The 23,161-nt window shown below is 45.5% G+C and overlaps 1 protein-coding gene across 1 annotated transcript in view; it reads right to left on the bottom strand.

Moving 5' to 3' along the window:
* LOC142255816 (C-Jun-amino-terminal kinase-interacting protein 4-like) overlaps positions 1–17,809 on the bottom strand; it is a 665,059-nt gene extending 647,250 nt beyond the window's left edge. Inside the window, exon 1 of the mRNA XM_075327263.1 lies at positions 17,112–17,809. Within this exon, the coding sequence (XP_075183378.1) occupies positions 17,112–17,423 (312 nt within the window). The 5' untranslated portion in view covers positions 17,424–17,809. The remainder of the gene's footprint in view (positions 1–17,111) is intronic.
* Between the last annotated feature and the right edge of the window lie 5,352 nt (positions 17,810–23,161).

Raw genomic sequence — 23,161 nt, 5'->3', positions numbered from 1 at the left:
GGTAAAAAGCGCTAAAAACGCACTAAAAACGCGGTAAAAACGCATGTGTTTTTAGCGCTAAAAAAAATGGTCAAAAGCCATTTGGTCAAAAACCAAGGGAAGGAAAACGTGCAGAATAAACTGCAGGTACACCGACGCAACGTGCGGACATAGCCTAAATCTTCACATGCGTTCCTTGAATCAAAGTTACAGCGGCCTTGAGAGCTTCCTTCACAGACTTCAGTTCATTTAAGTAGGATGAATTGAGGCTGATCTCACGTGTCCAGAGTCCCTGGAAGGATATCTGGATGACTATGGCTCCTCAACCTCTTTGACTGGCATCTGTCTGTTGTAACAGTTAACAATGGATCTTAATTCCAGCATACTTTACTCTAAAAATATTTTAGAAACCACCAACAAAAGAGAGAGGCCTTTACACTGCACAGTAAGGACATTTTCTTGTACAACAACCTGGGGGACCTGTCCTAACAAGACAAGATGTACCGTATTTTTCGGACTATAAGACGCACCGGACTATAAGACGCACCCTGGTTTTAGAGGAGGAAAATAGGAAAATAAAACTTTAAGCAAAAAAATGTGGTCATGACACACTGTTATGGGGCGAGGATCTGCTGCTGACACTGTTATGGGGGTAATGTCCCCAAATTCTCTACTAAGGTACCCCATCCTGGTAATGATCCTCCTGCCTTGTATATGATCCTGCTATAAACCCTCATCCTGCTCATATTCCCCCATCCTGTTCATATACCCCCATCCTGCTCATATACCCCCATCCTGCTCATATACCCCCCCATCCATCCTGTTCATATACCCCCATCCTGTTCATATACCCCCATCCTGCTCATATACCCCCCATCCCTCCTGCTCATATACTCCCATCCTGCTATATGCCCCCATCGTGCTCATATACCATCCTGGTATATGGCCTGTATCCTATAGCACAGAGAAAAAAAATAAACGTTTATACTCACCTTTTCCTCACTCCCTGCAGCGGTGTGTGTGTGTGTGTGTGTGTGTGTGTGTGTGTGTGTCAGTGTGTGTGTGTCCGTTCCCCTGCAGCACGCGATGTCTTCCTGTCTGTGCCAATCAGCTGACCGGCACAGATCAGCTAACCGGCACAGACAGGAAGACATCGCATGCAGCAGGGGGACGGCTCCTCACACGGGGACGAGTGAGTACACTGATTCACTGCACCCCGCGCTGATGACGCGCGGGGGGCAGTGAATACAGCCGCACATGATCACTCCAGGCTGTCATTGCCAGGGGTGATCATGCGGACCGGCTCTTTACTATGCGCGCGTCCCCGCTCGTCCTCCCGCCCACCTGTCAGCGCCGGCTTCTGCGCTGAGAAATGGGCGGGAGGATGGGCGTGCATATGTAATGAGCGGGCACACGTGGTCACAGCAGGCTGCTACAGCCTGCTCGTGCCCCCGATGACCCGCTCCACCGCAGCACCTCATTCCCCGCAGCCACAGTCAGACCATAAGACGCACCCCCAACTTTCCCCCAACATTTGGGGGGAAAAAAGTGCATCTTATGGTCCGAAAAATACGGTATGTCTGAAGAGCTCTTGTATAGGATTGCGCCCAGACTACCACTTGGGTGCATGATGTCATTAAGCCCAATACTGACATTGTCAATCTTAGGTATATCATTCTTTGGTCTCATAGAATCACAATTTTAGATTTTCTTTTCAGTTTGCTTGTTTTCTGTCAAAAAGAATGTTTGTTTGGAGCCTAGAAGGATGCCAAAAAACATGTTTTTCCTTGTGGAAGGGTCTAGATCTGATTTTGGAGGATTTATCAACCATCCCAGGGACTTCAGGACAGAGGTTTTTTTGCACATGTTCCTTGAGCATTAGGTCTGAAAAAGCAGGAAATCATGGAGGTAAGAGACGATACAGATATTTTGCTTTCTGATGAATGCTATCACTTCTGCCATGATTTTTGTGAATACATGAGGTGCTGAGGAGATTCCAAAGATACAAGTGTCGGGCCCAAGCGCAGCATCCTCTGAATGCTAACTTCTTCTCGTAGGGGGTCACAGTAGGCCCACAGAATACTTAGAGTCTAAAGAACTGCTGGATCTATGTGAAAGCGGCATGCGTTTCCAGTGCATTCACAGTTCTGCTGTCCCCAAAAGGCGCAGGAATAGTAGGAAATCCCGAATCCATAGAGAGAGAGAGAGCAGCTACAGAGGAGGAGAGCCCAGCAAACATACTGTGATGCCAGGCTAGGAAAAGGTACAGTGCAGACCAAAGGTTTGGACACACCTTCTCATCTCCAGAACAACTGTTAAGAGGAGACTTTGTGCAGCAGGCCTTCATGGTAAAATAGCTGCTAGGAAACCACTGCTAAGGACAGGCAACAAGCAAAAGAGACTTGTTTGGGCCAAAGAACACAAGGAATGGACATTAGACCAGTTGAAATTTGTGCTTTGGCCTGATGAGTCCAAATTTGAGATGTTTTGGATCCAACCACTGTGTCTTTGTAGAAAAGGTGAACGGATGGACTCTACATGCCTGGTTTCCACCGCGAAGCATGGAGGAGGAGGTGTGATGGTGTGGGGGTGCTTAACTGGTGACACTGTTGGGGAGTTATTCAAAATTGAAGGCATACAGAACCAGCATGCCTACCACAGCATCTTGCAGCGGTGTGCTATTCCATCCGGTTTGCATTTAGTGGGACCATCATTTATTTTTCAACAGGACAATGACCAAAAACACACCTCCAGGCTGTGAAAGGGCTATTTGACTAAGGCTACTTTCACACATCCGGCTGTAGCAGTGCGGCACAATCCGGCGCTCTGCTGAAAAACGAGAGAGTGTGTGTGAGAGAGTGAGAGAGTGAGAGATTGAGAGAGTGAGAGACATACATATATATCAGGGTTACTGGTCCTATAGTCGATGGGAGGTATGTGTCACAGAGATGGTTATCCTCTGTAATGTAAGCCCGGGAATAAGCTCCAGTACATGTAGTGCTGGGAGAATATTAGGAGAATATTAGGGCCGGGTTTTACGAGCAGCCGGAGAGATGGGTGGGTCTGGCTGCTCACATACCTCCACTTCTGGGTCTGGTTGTGGATATAAAAGGAGACCAGGAGTCTCATAGGGTGTCTGTGTTTGGGGATTGCTGGACTCTAACCGAGAGGAGCTCTGTGTGAAAGTGGACTGTTTATGCCGAGCGGGCACGCCCGCAGTGACACGGACTTATTGGGGTTTTTTTTGTTGTTTTATACCTGTGCGGCCGAAAAGGCTTGCTTTATGTTTCTGCTGAAGCAGGTTATGAGACTTAAAATAAACCTGCTGGACTTTTGTAATGAAACCGTTCCTGTCCTTACCTCAACACGCAGCCAAGTGAGTAGCCTTGTTATATATATATATATATATACACACACACACACACACGCACACACACACACACACACACACAGTTAGGTCCAGAAATATTTGGACAGTGACACAAGTTTTGTTATTTTAGCTGTTTACAAAAACATGTTCAGAAATACAATTATATATATATATATATATATATATATATATATATATATATATATATATATATATATATATATATATATATATATATATATATATATATATATATATATATATGGGCTGAAAGTGCACACTCCCAGCTGCAATATGAGAGTTTTCACATCCAAATCGGAGAAAGGGTTTAGGAATCATAGCTCTGTAATGCATAGCCTCCTCTTTTTCAAGGGACCAAAAGTAATTGGACAAGGGACTCTAAGGGCTGCAATTAACTCTGAAGGCGTCTGCCTCGTTAACCTGTAATCAATCAATGAAGTAGTTAAAAGGTCTGGGGTTGATTACAGGTGTATGGTTTTGCATTTGGAAGCTGTTGCTGTGACCAGACAACATGCGGTCTAAGGAACTCTCAATTTAGGTGAAGCAGAACATCCTGAGGCTGAAAAAAAAGAGAAAATCCATCAGAGAGATAGCAGACATGCTTGGCGTAGCAAAATCAACAGTCGGGTACATTCTGAGAAAAAAGGAATTGACTGGTGAGCTTGGGAACTCAAAAAGGCATGGGCGTCCACGGATGACAACAGTGGTGGATGATCGCCGCATACTTTCTTTGGTGAAGAAGAACCCGTTCACAACATCAACTGAAGTCCAGAACACTCTCAGTGAAGTAGGTGTATCTGTCTCTAAGTCAACAGTAAAGAGAAGACTCCATGAAAGTAAATACAAAGGGTTCACATCTAGATGCAAACCATTCATCAATTCCAAAAATAGACAGGCCAGAGTTAAATTTGCTGAAAAACACCTCATGAAGCCAGCTCAGTTCTGGAAAAGTATTCTATGGACAGATGAGACAAAGATCAACCTGTACCAGAATGATGGGAAGAAAAAAGTTTGGAGAAGAAAGGGAACGGCACATGATCCAAGGCACACCACATCCTCTGTAAAACATGGTGGAGGCAACGTGATGGCATGGGCATGCATGGCTTTCAATGGCACTGGGTCACTTGTGTTTATTGATGACATAACAGCAGGCAAGAGTAGCCGGATGAATTCTGAAGTGTACCGGGATATACTTTCAGCCCAGATTGAGCCAAATGCCGCAAAGTTGATCGGACGGCGCTTCATAGTACAGATGGACAATGACCCCAAGCATACAGCCAAAGCTACCCAGGAGTTCATGAGTGCAAAAAAGTGGAACTTTCTGCAATGGCCAAGTCAATCACCAGATCTTAACCCAATTGAGCATGCATTTCACTTGCTCAAATCCAGACTTAAGACGGAAAGACCCACAAACAAGCAAGACCTGAAGGCTGCGGCTGTAAAGGCCTGGCAAAGCATTAAGAAGGAGGAAACCCAGCGTTTGGGGATGTCCATGGGTTCCAGACTTAAGGCAGTGATTGCCTCCAAAGGATTCGCAACAAAATATTGAAAATAAAAATATTTTGTTTGAGTTTGGTTTATTTGCCCAATTACTTTTGACCTCCTAAAATGTGGAGTGTTTGTAAAGAAATTTGTACAATTCCTACAATTTCTATCAGATATTTTTGTTCAAACCTTCAAATTAAACGTTACAATCTGCACTTGAATTCTGTTGTAGAGGTTTCATTTCAAATCCAATGTGGTGGCATGCAGAGCCCAACTCGCGAAAATTGTGTCACTGACCAAATATTTCTGGACCCAACTGTGTGTGTATGTGTAATATATATATATATATATATATATATATATATATATATATATATATATATATATATATATATATATATATATATATATATATATATATATATATATATATATATATATATATATATATATATAAATAATACAGCCACTGGTAAGGTATAGAAGATCAACAGACCAAATACAGCAATAATACCTAAAAAATAACTTTTATTGATTCCTCTAAAAAAAAAAGGATCACAACTGACCCAAGAATAGCACAAGCTGGTGGGCAGCTTGTGCTATTCTTGGGTCAGTTGTGACACTTGTCAATATAGCAAGATAGCCATTTGTGTTATTTTGGTAATGTCACGTGGCAGGGTGTATAGGCCCTCTCTTGCTATATAAGGGCTATACAGCACGTCATTCTCTGCGGCAGACATTGTTTTTAATTAGAGGCAAGGTGATCCTTTCCTTTTTTTAGAGGAATCAATAAAACTTATTTTTTAGGTATTATTGCAGTATTTGGTATGCGGCAGATTTAGCCAATGCGGCAGCTGGACGGAACGTTCCCTGGCATGTTTTTTGCTCCGGTAAAAAAAACCCGCATCGCGCCGCATCCAGCGGCTGCGGCGCATTTTTCAATGCATGCCTATGGATGCCGGATGCGGCGCGATGCGGCAAAAAACGCATCCGGCCGCTGCATGCGGTTTCTTCCACTGCGCATGCTCAGTAGCATGCCGCAACCGAAAAAAAACTGGACGGGCCGCATGTAAAAACGTATGCAAAGGATGAGGTGTTTTCGCCGCACCCGTTGCATAGGTTTAACAGCCGGATTGAGCCGCAGTGCTCAAACCGGATGTGTGAAAGTAGCCTTAGAAAGGGAGTGATGGGGTGCTACGCCAGATGACCTGGTCTCTACAGTCACCAGATCTGAACCCAATCGAGATGGTTTTGGGGTGACCTGGACCGCAGAGTGAAGGCAAAAGGGCCAACAAGTGCTAAGAATCTCTGGGAACTACTTCAAGAATGTTGGAAAACCATTTCCGGTGACTACCTCTTGAAGCTCATCAAGAGAATGCCAAGAGTGTGCAAAGTAGTAATGAAAGCAAAAAGGTGGCTACTTTGAAGAACTTAGAATATAAAGATATATTTTCAGTTGTTTCACACTTTAAGTGTTTCATTCCACATGTTTTTATTCCGTTGATGCCTTCAATGTGAATCTACAATTTTCAGAGTCCTGAAAATAAAGAAAACTCTTTGAATGAGAAGGTGTGTCTAAACATTTGGTCTATACTGTACATCAGCAGTGCCAAGTTCACAGGCCATGAAGCACCACAAGATAACGGCTCTCTATGGCCGGTTTCACACATCCGGCGTTTTGCCGGATTTGGCGCACGCCAGTACAGTATAATGGCAGCGCGACACGCTCCGGTCACATGCTGTCATGTGACCCGGAAGTTGCGGCGCTGCCACTGTACTGTATACACTGTACTGGCGTGCGCCAAATCCGGCAAAACAGCGAAAAGCTGGATGTGTGAAACTAGCCTATGCCCCAGAGGGACAAGAAAGAGAAAAAAAACCAAAAAAAAAACACCACCACTTGAGATGGGAGGCAGGGAGGAGCTATTTAATCTCTGTGTTTCCTATCTCTATTAGGGCAGGGAGTTAAGTCAGTTTTACTAGGGTAACAGAAGAAAAATTGACCATAAAATTTGTTGTGCAATTTCTCCTGAGTACGCCCATACTACATGTGTGGTCGAAAACTACTTTTGAGACATAGTAGAAAATGAAGGCGTGAGCATCATATTTGAGTTCAGATTTAGTTGGAATGGTTATGGTTTGCAGGCACCATGTCACATTGGCAGAGCCCTTGAGGTGCCAGAAGAGCAGAAATCCCCTACAAGTGACCCCAGTTTATAATCTGCACTCATCAAGGAATAAATACATTTGGGGGTGAAGTGAGCATATTGATATTGCGCCCAGGGATATGGGGTACTCTGTCCCGGGCAGTGTCTCTCTTGGGAATGTCACGGTGGTGGCCGTTGCCCTGTTCGGTGCCCTGGGCCCTTTTTGTAATGGGGTGTATTTACAGGGGATTTAGGTTAGTGTTCATACGTGACGCAACTTGCGGTGTTGCGGCTATATATATATAGGGAGCTGCTGCTGTAGAATGTCATTACTGGGGCTGGTGGTAATTGCAGCCTGGATGGTAGGCCCTCCATAAGCAAGGCCGGACCCCAGAGGATGGGTGATGTGACGGGCGTCAGAAGAAGGTAGTCCACACAGAGGTATAGTGCAACGGGTTTCAACTCATTGCTGGTAGTTGGTAACAGATTACCCAAGGCCGGCTGGTTTCACCTTTAGGTCCCCTTCATCTCAGTGCTAGTGTAGTAATCTTGTACCTTCTTCCCCTGCACCTGTCTCTGGTAAAGGAGTCCCCGTGGCGTAGAGCAACTGGGGGTCCCCGTCCGGTGGTTTGTCCATTTCTGTCCGCCTGACGGTAGTGTGAACCCTGTGGGGTTGGAGTCTCTGGTCCTGTCCCCGGTTCTCCCTTTGCTACTGAGTCTTCGGATATTTAGGGTCAGTGATGTCCTTGATGGTCCCCTCGCTGTGCAGGTGTTAACAGGTCATCTTGAAGCTCTTTCCTGTCCTAGGGTCCTGTACCCAGTCTGTGCGTAGTTCCGGGAGTACTCCACCGGCAACTACTCTCCTGGGTACCAGGTCACAGTCAACCCGAGTCAGGACGTCACTTTGCTTCCACCTTCACTCCTCGCCTGTCTGACACCTCTAGGCAGCCATCCATTGGTCCGACCCTAGATAAGTACCATTGTATGGGGGATTGTTGGGGAAAAAAACGGTGATTACTTGGGGTTTTGGTGTTACCGACACTGGTCTCTAGGGATCCTAGGGGGTAGGCCCTGCATCCTTGTGGGGGATGCAGAACCTTGTAGCACCCTGATGGGTTGAGGGGCGCTACTTTGACACCACAGGTGTGTCACAAAATGTTATCCTATTGGGCAGTCAAGAAAAAGTAATTACATTTTTACCACTAAAATGTTGTTTTAACCCCAGATTTCAAATTTTCACAAGGTGAATAGGTTTAAAAAAAAAAAAAACAAAAAAAAAAAAAAAAAAAAAAACCCACACCCCATAATACATTACACAATTTATCCTAATCTCAACAGTAACAACTGCCATTTCCTATCTCACTAATGGGAAAGTCTTCACTGAATACACATTTTACCTCAGAATTGAGACTTTTGATAATGACTGATCAATTCTGGCAGAGAAAGAAGAAATTTGTCTGATGAGATATTACAAAGTTGTTAATTTTCATGTGGACTATTCATTCATGAAAAGAAAAGTAAAAACTTAAAAACAAACATTTTTTTAATTTATGGAACTGTTAGACAAAGTCTTTCTTGTTTGGTTATTCAAGTAATGTTTGCATATTTTCTCTAAGGATACAGGGGATATTATTTTGACATTTTATATTTAGATTTCTTTATTCCTTGGTGACATTAGGGGAAAACCCAGAGAAAGAGGAATAAGTATCTGCTCTTTACCGAGTGTCATAGATTGCTTTTGGCCATAAAACTGGTAAGTACTCAGATAAGCCATCGACGTAAACTGCCATTTAGTGCAGTTTTGACAGTAAGTAGGGTTTTAAAAAGAAAAAAAAAAAAAAAAGTGGTATCTGGTTTGACCACCATTTGCCTCAGGCCTCTGCCACACTTCCTCAAAAAGAACGGACGTGTCTCACATTCCGTTTTTAGGGTCCATGTTCCTATTTTTTTTTGGCGTTTCTCCGGTACGTGTGACATCAGTGTGATGGCGTATGTGTGACACCCTGAACTAGCCAGGTAGTCACAGTTAGTGCCCCGCACAACACCTTTCCTCTAGCAAGGTGTTAGCAGCCAACCACCAAAACCCTATTCACCTCCCTCAAGGCTTGATGGACACACCAGGGGGCGTGGCCAGGTGGTTCGACATGCCCACCGAGGAGTTCACATGTCCTGAGGCAGGAAAAACACAGTAGTCAGTGAGTAGTCAGTCAGTGGGAGTGGAGGAGTAGAGTTCAAGGAGAGTGGAGGCAGGCCTGTGCCCAGGTCTGAAGCAGTCTGACAAGTGTCTGGGTTGGAGCCCGGGCACCTTTGGCAAGGAGGCATACGGTGGCCTCAGCCTACAGGAGCCGGGAAGACAGCTCGGTGGAACCGTGGTGGACCGGGACAGGGTAGTGGCCCGCCGGTACCGACCCGGGGAACCGACTGGAAACCTGAAACGAGGTCCAGAAGCTACTGGACAGAGTTAATTAATTGATTGGGTGGGAAAGGACCTATAGTCCTAGCCTCAAAGTCCCGACTGAAGACAACAGCCCAACGAGGGGGATAGAAAGCCACCGCACAGGCAGAGAGATCCCACGGGCCAGCGTCTACGGGCAAAGGGCTCTCCCGACATCCACAAGGCCGGGGAGCAGACTCCTGACACTGAAGCGCAGGCAGCCTACCGATACACAACACTGTGCAGGAGAAAGGCAGAGACCACCAACCGGGTGGGGGACCAGAGGCAGCCGGGCGGGCACCGACCATCATCATCTTGGTTTACCAGAGACTTGTGTGTGTTACTAATAGTGAGTACAACAGTGCCCTCCGGCCGCGCACTTCCCTGCACCGCCCATCACACAGAACCCAACGGGTCCCGGGGCCACCATCCCTACCCACGGAGGGGTTAACATCTTGCTGCGCAACATCTCCCCCGGGTGCCCAGTAACCGCAGCGGTGGTGTCCACCTTCACCATAACCCGTGGGTGGCATCACGAACCGAAACACTGCTCCGGCCGTACACCTACGTCCCCTTAAAGCGCCAGTCCCCTTTCAGATCTAAGTGGACCACAGGGCCCCCGGGTCCGGAGACGATCGAGCCACCACCCGGCGAATCCGGATCAGAGCGGCTCGGTTGCCGCCGAGCGCGGGGCGGTACATATGCTTGCCGTGTGCGCGTGTGGTATGTCCGTGTATGCGTACGTGTAATGTCCGTGTGTTGTTCGTAGGTGTTGATCCGTGTTCGTTGTTAAATGTCGTTGCTACATACTCGCTGACAGCCGACAGACCGATTCACACAATGAATATGAACCTCACCCGACTTCATTGTCATACCACGGCTCTGTCTGTGTGTGGTGTCCTGATTAGCAATCACCCATGATGGAATCACCGGTTACCGCTAATCGCCTGAGTCACTGAAATTAGCGGCGACATTAGCGCTGCAGTCACTCAGGTTACACGCGGCTAGCTTGAGTCACCCACCCGACACCGCTACTCACCTGTGACTTCATTGCAGATTGCGCAGCTCACTTCAGTCACTTGGGCGACTCGCTGTTACAGTTGGATGATGCAGCGGTGGCCGCGAGTAACCTGACTGACGTCTTCGGTGATCGCGTGGCTCACTTCAGTTGCTGCTTGGAGGTGATAGAGAGCGGTCATTGTGTGTGGCCGCTCCTGTCACCTTCATGTAGCAGAGCTGAGAGTATTGTGGGACATCCATGGATTACGGCGGACCTCGATGGCTTTTTTGGTGGTGAATGAGGGTGTTTGTTTGTGTTTATTATTCTAAATAAAGGGTTATTTGTTTTTGTGTGTTTATTTACCTTGAATAACAGGTTAAATCATGGAAGTTATCTCGGGGAGACGCCTGCCATGATTAACCTACAACTTAGTGGCAGCTATGGGCTGCTGCCATTAACTCCTTATTACCCCGATTGCCAAACGCACCAGGGCAATTCGGGAAGAGTCGGGTAGAGTCCCGGGACTGTCGCATCTAATGGATGTGGCAATTCTGGGTGGCTGCTGGCTGATATTTTTAGGGTGTTGGGCTCCCCATAACATGCGGCTCAACATCCTGAGAATACCAGCCTTCAGCCGTGTGACTTTACCATGGCTGGTATCAAAATTGGGGGGGGACCGCACGCCGGTTTGTTTAATTAATGCACAATATAGACACGCCCACCGGCTGCTGTGATTGGTTGCAGTGAGACAGCTGTCACCCAGCGTGGGGGCGTGTCTGACTGCAACCAATCATAGGCGGCGGCGGGAGGGAAAAAGCAGTGAATAGTAGATTGAATAATGAGCGGCCGGCATTTTCAAAATAATTAAAGCCGTAGCTTTTTCACAGCTGTTCATCGCCGCGATGGTGATCGGGGATCGGTAAGTATGAGACAAGGGGGAGATACAGACCGACCGACAAAGGGAGATTGACTAACAACCACATAAAAAGTAAATTGACCGACATCGTTCACTAAAAAACGCACACGGACGGTACGTGTAGTACACGGACATGCTATGTGTGCTGTCCGTGCAGGCACGGACCCATTGACTTTAGCGGGTCCGTGCCTGCGTGATGCTGGCGAAAAACGGACATATCGAGCATGTTGGAAAAAGCACACACGACACGGACACACGTTCCATGTGGTTTACGTGTGTGTGCCTGCTACCATAGGGTAGCATTGGTGTACGTGTCTCCGTGCCACCGGTACGTGCAAAAACGTACCAACCACGTACCGGCGGCACGGATTTGCTTCGGAGGCCTCACACAGTGCACACATCTCCTGTGCATAGAGTTAATCAAGTTGTTGATTGTGGCCTGTGCAATGTCAGTCTACTCCTCTTCAATGGCTGTGAAGCTGCTGGATAATGACAGCAACTTGAACATGCTGTCATATACATCGATCCAGAGCATAAACATACTCAATGGGTGACATGTCCGGTGAGTATGCTGGCCATGCAAGAACTGGGATGTTTTTAGCTTCCACGAACTGTGTACAGATCCTTGTAACATGTAACCCGTGCATTACCATGCTGCAACATGAGGTGATAGACGTGGATGAGGCACAACAATGAGCCTCAGGATCTCGTCACGGTATCTCTCTACATTCAAAATGGTATCACTAAAATACACCAGAGTTCAGTATCCATAACATGCGCCTTCCCACACCATAACCCCGAATTCATCTGTGAAGAGAACGCCTCTGCAATGTGTGAGATGCCATCATATGTGAGAATTTGCCCACTCAAGTCGGTTATGGGGACAAACTGCAGTCAGGTGGAGACCTCAGCACATGAACTTCCTGAGATGGTTTCTAAGGCTAGTTTCACACTTGCGCTATTTTGACACAAACAGAATCCGTCAGTAATGTAGTACAGTTCATTTATTTACAGTGGAAGCGCGGTAATATGCCGCGTGAGTGTGTCATGCAGTACCCGCTTGTGTCCACATGGTGTAGCGCTTCCACTGTAAATAAATGAACTGTACTACATTACTGACGGATTCCTTTTGCGTCAAAATAGCGCAAGTGTGAGTGGGGCCTAACAGTTTGTGCAGATATTCTTGGGTTTTGCACCGATTGTTGCAGCAGCTGTCCGGGTAGCCGGTCTCAGACGATCTTTGAGTTGAGTATGCAGGATGTGGAGATCCAGGGCTGTTGTGGTTACACGTGGTCTGCAGTTGTGAAGCCGGTTGGATTTACTGCTTAGTTCTCTGAAACATTTTTGGAGACTGCTTATGGTACAGAAATTAAACATTAAATTCACAGATTCACAGGCAACAGATCTGGTGGACATTCCTGCAGTCAGCATGCCAATTGCACGCTTCCTCAAAATTTGCTACATCTGTGGCTTTGTGCTGTGGGATAAAACTGCAAATTTAATAGTGCCCTTTTACTGTGGTCAGCCAAAGGAACACCTGTGTAATAATAATGCTGTCTAATCAGAATCTTGATATGCCACACCTGTGAGGTGGACGGATTATCTCAGCAAAGGAGACGTGCTCACCAATGCCTCTTTCATACATCCATGCATTTAAGCTATGTGTCCACGTTGCTTTTCCCTACTTGCAGTTCTAAATGCACGTTTTGTCCTTAATTGAATTAGCCAAAGTTGCCTTTTGGAGAACTTTAGCGCTGAAAACGCATGTGTATTTGCCACGTATTTGATGCGTTTTTAGCGCTTTTTGAATGCGTTTTGACACATGCGTTTTGAACATCAAGACACTGATAAATAAAGTTACAACAGTCAAACCTAAGGAAAAAAAAAGAGAAAAAAAAAAAAAGGGGCACAAATATTTGTATGAAAAAAAGAAAATAGCAAGATTTAATAGAATTATAGCGGTTATTTAATAAAAAACGGAAATATAGCAATAAAATGATAAATTTCTTTAAATAAATTGTCGGACTGTGTGTGTGTGTAAAGGGACATATGAAATCATTATTTTGATGTGCAAAAAGCATGCGTTTTAGTAGTCCAAAACACATGTTTTCTGCACCTAAAAAGCAGGTAAAACGCTGGAATTTTGAGGTTTCTTGGTTACTCCCTGTTTCTCATTGACTTCTATGATATCTAAACGCACCTCAAATGGCAAAACCAATTGACATGCTGCTTTTATAAACGCATGGTTTTTGTCAAAAAATATGCAAATTTGACGCAGCGTTTTCAAATGCATGGTGGGCACAGGAAAACCCTATTTCCCATAGACTTTGCTGGGAAATCAAAACGCAGCCATTTGGGCACTAAAAAGGTGCAGGTGAAAACGCTGCAGAAAAGCATGAAAAAAAACGCACCGTGGGCACATAGCCTTAAGGTACGTCTGTGACGGTCCATGAGTCATGTCAGTATGTATTTCCGTGTGTCTGTTCTCGGCTTGCTGTTCATATGCTATCTGTGTGACATCTGGGTAGCACATGGACAGTATGAACTTGTATATTTACCTGTCTCTGGCACGGCTGTTACTTCTGGGTCCACGGTCAGTGCAGAGAATATGCATGAGCCTAAAGAGAGGGACCCGGAAGCAACAGCAGCGCCAGAGACAGGAAAGTAAGTATGTATAATATATATAATAATATATATAATTATATATATATATATATATATATATATATATATATATATATATATATAATATTTTTTAAGGGACAGGTGCTTTCTCTGGTAAGTGTCACACTGATGTTACATGGATCACATTAGTGTGCGGTCCGTGTGACAACAGTGCTGATGGCAAAAAAACTAACATTTCACCATGTGGTGCCCATGGACACGTGTGCGTCACATAGACACACAGTCCATGTAAAAATATGGATGTGTGCAAAAAACCATTGAATTTAATGAGTTTACGTATCTCCAGTATGTGTAGAGACGGACACCTCACATCCGGAAACACGGAGGCCTAAGGCTGAGTTCACATGTCCAGTAATCATGGAATAGAACGGGACCTGCAGAGATCCGTCGGCAAAACACACAACTTGTCAGTTGTTAAAAAAAATTATTTCTGCGGGATGCATATTTTTTTTTTTGCTTTTTTTTTTTAGCATTAGAATGTATGGGGAACAGATCCGTTAACTGATTGCTATTTATCTTTCATTTGAAATAGATCCTGTAAAGCAAGATGGCTAAATAGCAATCACTTAACATACATTTTCTAAAGGCGTCAATATTGGAAAAAAAAACAAAAAACACTGAATCCTGCAAAAATCAATTATTAAAAAAGACAGAAGTTGCGTCTTCACAACTTTTTTGCCAGCAGATTGCTGCAGGACCCGTTCTAACAGATGATAGCTGGACATGAGGGCTTAGCCTAATTCTTCAAAACAAGTACTAAAAAAAAAAGGAAGCTACACTAAAAAAAAAAACAAAAAAAAAACACAATTACACCACCTGCAACAAGTGCGCTGCTCATTTGCTTCCTTTTAAACGGATCCATCATAGGCAGTATTGTTTATCTACTCTTAGGTCTCATACAGTTATACGTTTTTTCACGTATTAGTGCTATGTGGGGTTTTCAAAGATAGCACTCTTACCTGTGATAGTCTATAGGGCCATTCACATGTCCATCCATGATTTTGCATGGAGAATGCAGATCATGGAAAGTTGCAGAATCAGGTTTGATTTTGATCAAAACAAAGTTAGCAATGCGAATCTATGGGCCCATAGGGGGTTGGGGGTAGGAAAAAAAAAATATATATTTTTATTAAAAAAAAAAAATAAAAAAAAAAAATCGGACAGCACTCAGATGACAGTGTGATCCAATTTGGAAGCACTGTCAAAATGGAGAAAGTTTTCATTTGTTTTCTACAAGTATGATAAACAAAAAAAAATAAATAAATAAATAAATAAGTAAAACAACAAAACCTGATCACACTTGGACCACACACTGATCAAAGTCTGATCCCCCCCAAAAAAGGTTGTTTTTTTTTCTCCTATGTGGAAAAGGCATATGTGTGAAAGAGCCCTTAGGCTATGTGCGCACGTTGCGTACTAGCCCTGCAGAATTTTCTGCAGCGATCTGAAGAGCACATGTGCGCTTCAAATCGCTGCAGAAAATGTCTGTAGAAAAAAAAAAAAAAAAGCCGATTCCATGCGCTCTGCCTGCAGCTCCTCCCATAGACAGAGCAGGAGCTGCCGGCAAAGCGCACGGAAGAAGCGCTGCGCTCCAAGACGCCACGTGCGCACGGCCCATGCACAATCTCCATAGACTGTGCAGGGGACGCAGGACGCATGCAGTTATGCTGCGTTACAAAGCGCAGCGTAACTGCATGAATTACGCACACGTGCGCACATAGCCTTAAGCCGCTTTCACATTTCGTTTTTACTTCCATTCAGTGGTCTCGTCGGAGCTTCTGTCCGAACAACCCCGCAAAACGTGTTTCAGACGCATGTGCCGATGGGGCCATTGACTATAAGGCCGAGACCACACCGGGATTTGTGCGAGTGCTCGCAATCAGACCAGAGTGCGATCAGACCACAGTTGCGGAGGGGGGGCCGGCGCTGCGGAGGGGAGGGAGGGATTTATCTCCCTATCTCCTCCGTTGCAGGCTGATGCGAGAATCGCACTGCTCTTGCGTTACACTGGTGTAACGCCAGAGCTGCGCGATGTTTCTCTCGCCTCATAGACTTGAATGGGTGTGAGTGACACAGGATCGCATTCCACTCGCAGCATGCTGTGACTGTTTTCTCGGTCCGATTAGGGCTAAGAAAATAATCGCTCATGGGAGCTGCCCATAGAGTAATATTGGTCTGAGTGATAATAGATTTTTTATCGCATTCCACTCGCACGATTTTTCTCGCTATGTGTCCTAGACCTAATGGAGCAGACTGAGTCAGCGTGTGCTCTGTCTTGTATACGGACGTCTACGCTTTCTGCAGGCGGACACTCAGACGTAGTCTGCTACATCTGGGTGTCCACCTGGGCGTACACTCCCAAAACGGTGCAAGACAGAGCACACGGTGACTACGTCTGCTCCATTATAGTCAATTGCCCCATCGGCGCATGCGTCTGAAACACATTTTGCAGTGATGTTCAGACGCAAGCTCCGACGGGACCACTGAACGGAGGTAAAAATGAAATGTGAAAGAAGCCTTACTGGCAGCACTCAGGGCTGTGCTATTCAGAATAGCTGCTCAGGTGACTGGAGGTTTTTTTGTTGTTTTTTTTTAATTCACGGACTGAACGTCCTCATGACAAAGTGTGCGCCATGCATCAGACATGTCCATATTTTGCAGACACTCTGCTACTCAAGTTTATGGATGCGAAAACATACATATCCATACAGAGCAATAATAAAGTGTCTGATTTTACAGACACACTGCAATTATTCACATAGGAAACTGTATTTGTAAATATTATATGCTGCTGATGTGTAAACACAAATGATATACAGATGACAATACAGATGGAAAAGCTGCGTCTTCTGGATGAAATTTGTCGGACTTTTAACACTCGTGTGAACTTGGTCTTAACCATTTTATGGCTGTTGTCAGCACATCCCGTCTTTCCACAGGCCAATGCGCTGCCAACACTAAAGATTTTGTTGGCACATAAAGATGGGCGCTTGGCAAGCACACATACGTAGAGAAATTAGTGGAAATGAGGATTGATTTTCCCCCAATCTTTGGGCTCCGGGTGGCTGTCTTACCTCCTCGGCCCGCTTGCGCCCATCTCGCTCCCGTTCGTACTGGGTCAACAGCCTCTGTTTGTCGTCCTGGACCATCTCTAGCTGGTCCTCCTTCTCTCTCGCACGGATACACGTGGATGACAGGCTTTCAAGTACAGACACCATTAGGGGCATGAGGCCTGTGACGGCCTCTGGGCCATACGTGCCCACCAGTCTCTCAAGCTCAGAATAAATGCTGCCAGCCATCGTGGTGACCACCTCATCATACACCTCCATTGGAGTCCTACTCTCTGACTCCTCTCCAAAAATCTCCTCCAGCTTCTCATCCATCATGAAACCTGCACAAGACTAGAAGGCTTTCCCCACAGGTGCAGACATGTCCTCCAGACTGCCAGGCTGGGTCATCTATATAGTTGCAAAGCGATCAGGCTCCCAATACACAGGTAAGGAGGAGAACCACTACTGACAATCAGCTGGGGAGCAGAGGCGTCTTCCTGGCCCAGGACTTCCTTCCTCTGATTAGCAGCCCTTGTGACAAGGCTCAGTCCTCGCACCTCTCTTCAGTTGGAAACACACTTCAGTGTCATCTCATCGCCCGTGTACTGCCCTTGGCCTGGGACACCCCGAGAACAGCTGAAGGCTGAGAGCAGCTGACAACTACATGGACCGAGGTATAAGTTACAGGCAGCCGTAAGGACTGAACAAGAGGGGACGGGCCTTCCGAACTGAGCGACAGCAGCACTACCCAATCAGCATACGGAATGCAGAAGCGTCAGCCAATAAGAAGTGTCGCCGGGATGGACCAAACGGCTTCCTGATCTTTACAGTCTCAGTGCCAGGTGCTGGGGAGGAAGAGACACCGTCTGGGACGGTCATGTGACCATTTTATCATGTGATCTCACTCGCAGAAAACACCTGAGGGGGGAGGGTAGCTCCTGCTCCGCTGTCAACTTTTTACCAGGCTGAGGGCTAGTGCAGCTGTCCTGGGGAGAACACTATGGCCACAAATAGCAACAAGCATCAGCACTGAGACGCGTGTGACAGCGGAAGCATGGCGTGAGGGGAGATATACCGCTCTGGCAAAAATTAGGAGACCACTGCAAAATTGTCAGTTTTTCTGATTTTTCTCTTTATTTTTGAGTACAATGTAAATTGTTCTTTTATTCTATAAACTACTGACAACGTCTCCGAATTTCCACGCGATAAATTTAATATTTATTTTCTGAAAATGAGAAATGGTCAAAATAACAAAACAATGCATTGCTTTCAGACCTCAAATAATGCAGAAAACAAGTTCATAATCATTTACAAACAACAATACTAATAATGTTTTACCTCAGGGAGAGTTCGGAAATCAATATTTTGTGCACTAACCATGATTTTTAATCCCAGCTTTCATGCGTCTTGGCATGCTTTCCACCAGTCTTTAACCCCTTCAGCCCCCGGGCAGTTTCTGTTTTTGCGTTTTTGTTTTTTGCTCCCCTTCCGAGAGCCGTAACTTTTTTATTTTTCCGTCAATCTTGCCATATAAGGGCTTGTTTTTTGCGGGACGAGTTGTACTCTTAAATGAAACCATATGTTTTACCATATAGTGTACTGGAAAACGGCAACAAAATTCCAAGTGTGGAAAAATTGCAAAAAAAGTGTGTTTGTACAATAGTTTTTGGGATATTTTATTCACAATGTTCACTATATGGTAAAACTGATGTATCTATGTGATGCCTCAGGTCAGTGCGAGTTTGTAGATACCAAACATGAATAGGTTTACTTGTATTTAAGGGGTTAAAAAAAATTCACAAGCTTGTCCAAAAAATGGCGCACGTTTTGCGCCATTTTCCAAAACCCGTAGCGTTCTCATTTTTCGGAATCTATGGCTCAGTGATGGCTTATTTTTTGCGTCTCGAGCTGATGTTTCTAATGGTACCATTTTTGCGCAGATGCTACATTTTGATCGCCTGTTATTGCATTTTGCAAAAAACCTGCGGCGACCAAAAAACGTAATTTTGGCGTTTGGAATTTTTTTGCCACTACACCGTTAACTGATCAGATTAATTGATTTTATATTTTGATCGGGCATTTCTGAACGCGGCGATACCAAATATGTGTATTTTTATTTATTTTTTTAACCCTTTAATTTTCAATGGGGTGAAAGGGGGATGATTTGAACTTTTAGGGGTTGTTTTTTTTTAATTTTTTAAAACTTTTTTTTTACTTTTTTATTTTTTTTTATTTTACTAGTCCCCCTAGGGCAGGGGTCTCAAACACGCGGCCCGCAGGCCGCATGCGGCCCGTCAGGCTGCTTCGTGCGGCCCCCAGGCCCGTGCCCCTGTTCACTATTGCGGCCGGTGCAGGGGCCGCAGCCACTGTCTGCACTTTGTTAGATGAGTGTTTTGCCGGCGCTGTGTTCTCAGAGGCAAGGACTGTGCGCGCGCAGCGCCGGCAAAACATTCATCTGACATAAATCGCTGCCAGGGGCTGCAGCCCCTGCACCGGCCGCGATAGTCACCGGGGCACGGCCTGCAGACAGCAAGAAGCAGAGATGAGGAGCCGAGGGAACGCGGGACAGGTGAGAAGAATGGTGGTTTTTTATTTTTTGTGTATGTGAAGGACGGCACATTAACCCCTTAGTGACCTATGACGTACTGGGTACATCATGGCTCCCTGGTACTTAAGGATCCATGACATACCCAGTACGTCATGGCGAAATCGCAGCCCCGGTGGCTGTGATCGCTGTTTGCATTGCAAATAGCAAATACCTTAGATTCGGGGAGGAGGGGACCTCAGGAGGGGTGGTGTCTCCTCCCCGGACCTACGGAGGCTGTGATTGGCTGTGCGGCGTTCGTCAGCCAATCACAGCCACTGTAATGTTTAAGCCATTGAAAATGGCTATAACATTGAAATCCAGCCCTGATCAGTGCAGCTGTAGCACCGATCATTGGCTGGAGCTGGGTGACCTCTGTTTCACCCGCCCCCAGCTCTGATTGGAGAGACCGGCCTTGTGACCGATCTGTCCAATCACTGTGGATCTGGGGCCAGAGACCGCCACCTCAGCTTCACTCAGGAATCTGTGGGTGGAAGCCGAGAGCGATCGGTAAATTATCACCTTTCACCCGCCGCCACTGCCCCCACCACCCATTACTACAGGATGGGGACATTACTATAGAATAGGGACAAGGTGGGCACATGTCTATAGGATGGGGACAAGGTGAGCACATGACTATAGAATAGGGACAAGGTGGGCACATTACTATAGGATGGGGACAAGGTGGGCACATGTCTATAGGATGGGGACAAGGTGGGCACATGTCTATAGGATGGGGACAAGGTGGGCACATGACTATAGCATGGGGACAAGGTGGGCACATGTCTATAGCATGGGGACAAGGTGGGCATATTACTATTGCATGGGGACAAGGTTGGCACATGTCTATTGGATGGGGACAAGGTGGGCACATGACTATAGGATGGGGGACAAGGTGGGCACATGATTATAGGATGGGGACAAGGTGGGCACATGATTATAGGATGGGGACAAGGTGGGCACATGACTACAGAATAGGGACAAGGTGGGCACATGACTATAGGATGGGGACAAGGTGGGCACATGACTATAGAATAGGGACAAGGTGGGCACATGACTATAGGATGGGGACAAGGTGGGCACATGTCTATAGGATGGGGACAAGGTGGGCACATGTCTATAGGATGGGGACAAGGTGGGCACATGACTATAGGATGGGGACAAGGTGGGCACATGACTATAGGATGGGGACAAGGTGGGCACATGTCTATATGATGGGGACAAGGTGGGCACATTACTATAGGATAGGGACAAGGTGGGCACATTACTATAGGATGGGGACAAGGTGGGCACATGACTATAGGATTGGGACAAGGTGGGCACATGTCTATAGGATGGGGACAAGGTGGGCACATTTCTGTAGGATGGGGACAAGGTGGGCACATGTCTATAGGATGGGGACATTACTAAAAGATGGGGACATTACAAGGATGGGCATAATACTATTGGATGGGCATAATACTATTGGATGGGGACATTACTATAGAATAGGGACAAGGCTGGGGTCATTACTATAGGATGGGGACAAGGTGGGCACATTGCTATAGGATAGGGAACATTACTAAAAGATGTTGGCCAAAATTTCTATATAGTGATAATTGTAACACTATTAGTTACAAGAAAGGGATAAAATGTAAAAAAACAAAACAAAATAAGGCATGACTTTTTTTTAACATCAATTTTTTTTTTTTTTTTAGATTTAACCAAAGAATGTGCACATTTGTTATAATAAGCAAGTGAAAAATGTTGAAAATCAGTCATCCAAAGGTGTGTAAAAAAATATATATGTACCAATAAAAATGTCACTTTGTCCTGCAAAGAATGCGGCCCCCCAAATTATTTTTTTCCTCTGTGCGGCCCATACACCCAGCCGAGTTTGAGACCCCTGCCCTAGGGGGCTATAGCGATCAGCAATCCGATCGCTCTGATCTATCTGCTGATCACAGCTATACAGCTGTAAACAGCAGATACGGTCACTTCCTGCTTCACTGGCCTCCCGGCTGAGTGAAAACGAAAGTAAAACATCATAGCTGCAGGCGTCATCACATGACCCTGTGCTAACATGGCAACCACCGAAAGTCACGTGATCACTCACGTGACTTCCGGTGGGGCGGCGGTAAGTGAAAATCTTCACCGTGCGTATATACATCTAACTGCCAGACTTTGGCAGTGAGATGTAAGGGGTTAATATTACGGGTGGAATGCGTTTTCAAATCACGAGCGCCGATGATGTTATTACGCAGGTGCGAGATTGACGTATGAATCAAACCGAATACAAGGTTATCCTGGAAAAAGAGTTGCTTCCTTCTGCTCAAGCAATGTTCCCCAACTATGAGGTGTTAGGGTGAACTCTTAATCAGAGATCACTAGTTGCCTACTGCCTGGTCTAATTGGTGTGGATCGAGTGCATGCTTGAAAAATGAGATCAGACACAGTCGGATATTCATCTTTCCTCGACAGAAGTCAGCCCATGCTCTGCTTTATTACAACTGAGCTTGCTCTGATATAACCTTGCAAAGGGGCATGGTCAGCCCCACAGTGAGCATACTTGGATGTGTCCATTGGTCAGTGGGTTGAACAATGTGTTAGTCCATGAGCTGATTGGTGGGCGTCATTGTAGGCGGGTCTATGATGTCATCGGATGGATCCATGGTGATGGTGATGGTAGGGACATCATCTGGTGGATCCATGCTGATGGTAGGGTCTGTGATGTCATCGGGGGCCATTTTGGCTTCCTCTTAAGAGTGACTGGCTTATGTATAGAGAATTCATTTAATTGAACACACTTCCCACAGTGCTCTATGTTCAGAGGTTAATTAAGTATTTCATCTTATGGCTCTCCTCAACAGTCCCCCCTAAATACCTTATTAACCTTCTGACCCTACTATGGTCCTCTAACAAATCAGCTCTAATGCTTTAAATGCAACTCTTTTCATTTTGCTATCCGCTAAACAAGCAATGCTAAGCCTTTGCCCCCACTGGTACAGACTGTTGATCAGAGAGTTGATCACATCCCGCACACACAGTTCACAGAGGTATAGGTAACGAACCATCCTTAGAACAGACTATTTAATGCCGAAGAGCTTATTCAGAATTTGAGATTAATCGATTAGAAAGAGTAAGGCAATTGTAAGAATAAGCTTCTTACTGTTATGCTGCAGCTTTTAGCATTACTGTTTCTGAAAGACTGATTTTCAGTCAATATCCGAGTGCTGTCCGCGTCTTCGAGACATTTCTACCCGAATACACCTGATTGTATCACAACACTAATGGATCTCTTCTTGTCTCGGGTCTATAATCTACCACCAGGAGGCCTTAAACAAGATTTCCCTTACGCATGGATCCGATTACTTTCAGTAACACAGAGTAGCACTTTTACCGCTTCAAATACCAACAAATAAAACAATACCAGTTACCTACAAGTGTATGTTATCCTTAAAAAGTCACTTAAACCCTTAAAATAATTGATTTGGTTCAGGTCAGATAATGT

This window comes from Anomaloglossus baeobatrachus, chromosome 11 (genome assembly GCF_048569485.1).
Source record: "Anomaloglossus baeobatrachus isolate aAnoBae1 chromosome 11, aAnoBae1.hap1, whole genome shotgun sequence".
NCBI classification, from domain to species: Eukaryota; Metazoa; Chordata; class Amphibia; order Anura; family Aromobatidae; genus Anomaloglossus; species Anomaloglossus baeobatrachus.
The sequence above is the reverse complement of the archived record's forward strand: the minus strand, read 5'-3'. Positions and strand labels throughout refer to the sequence as shown.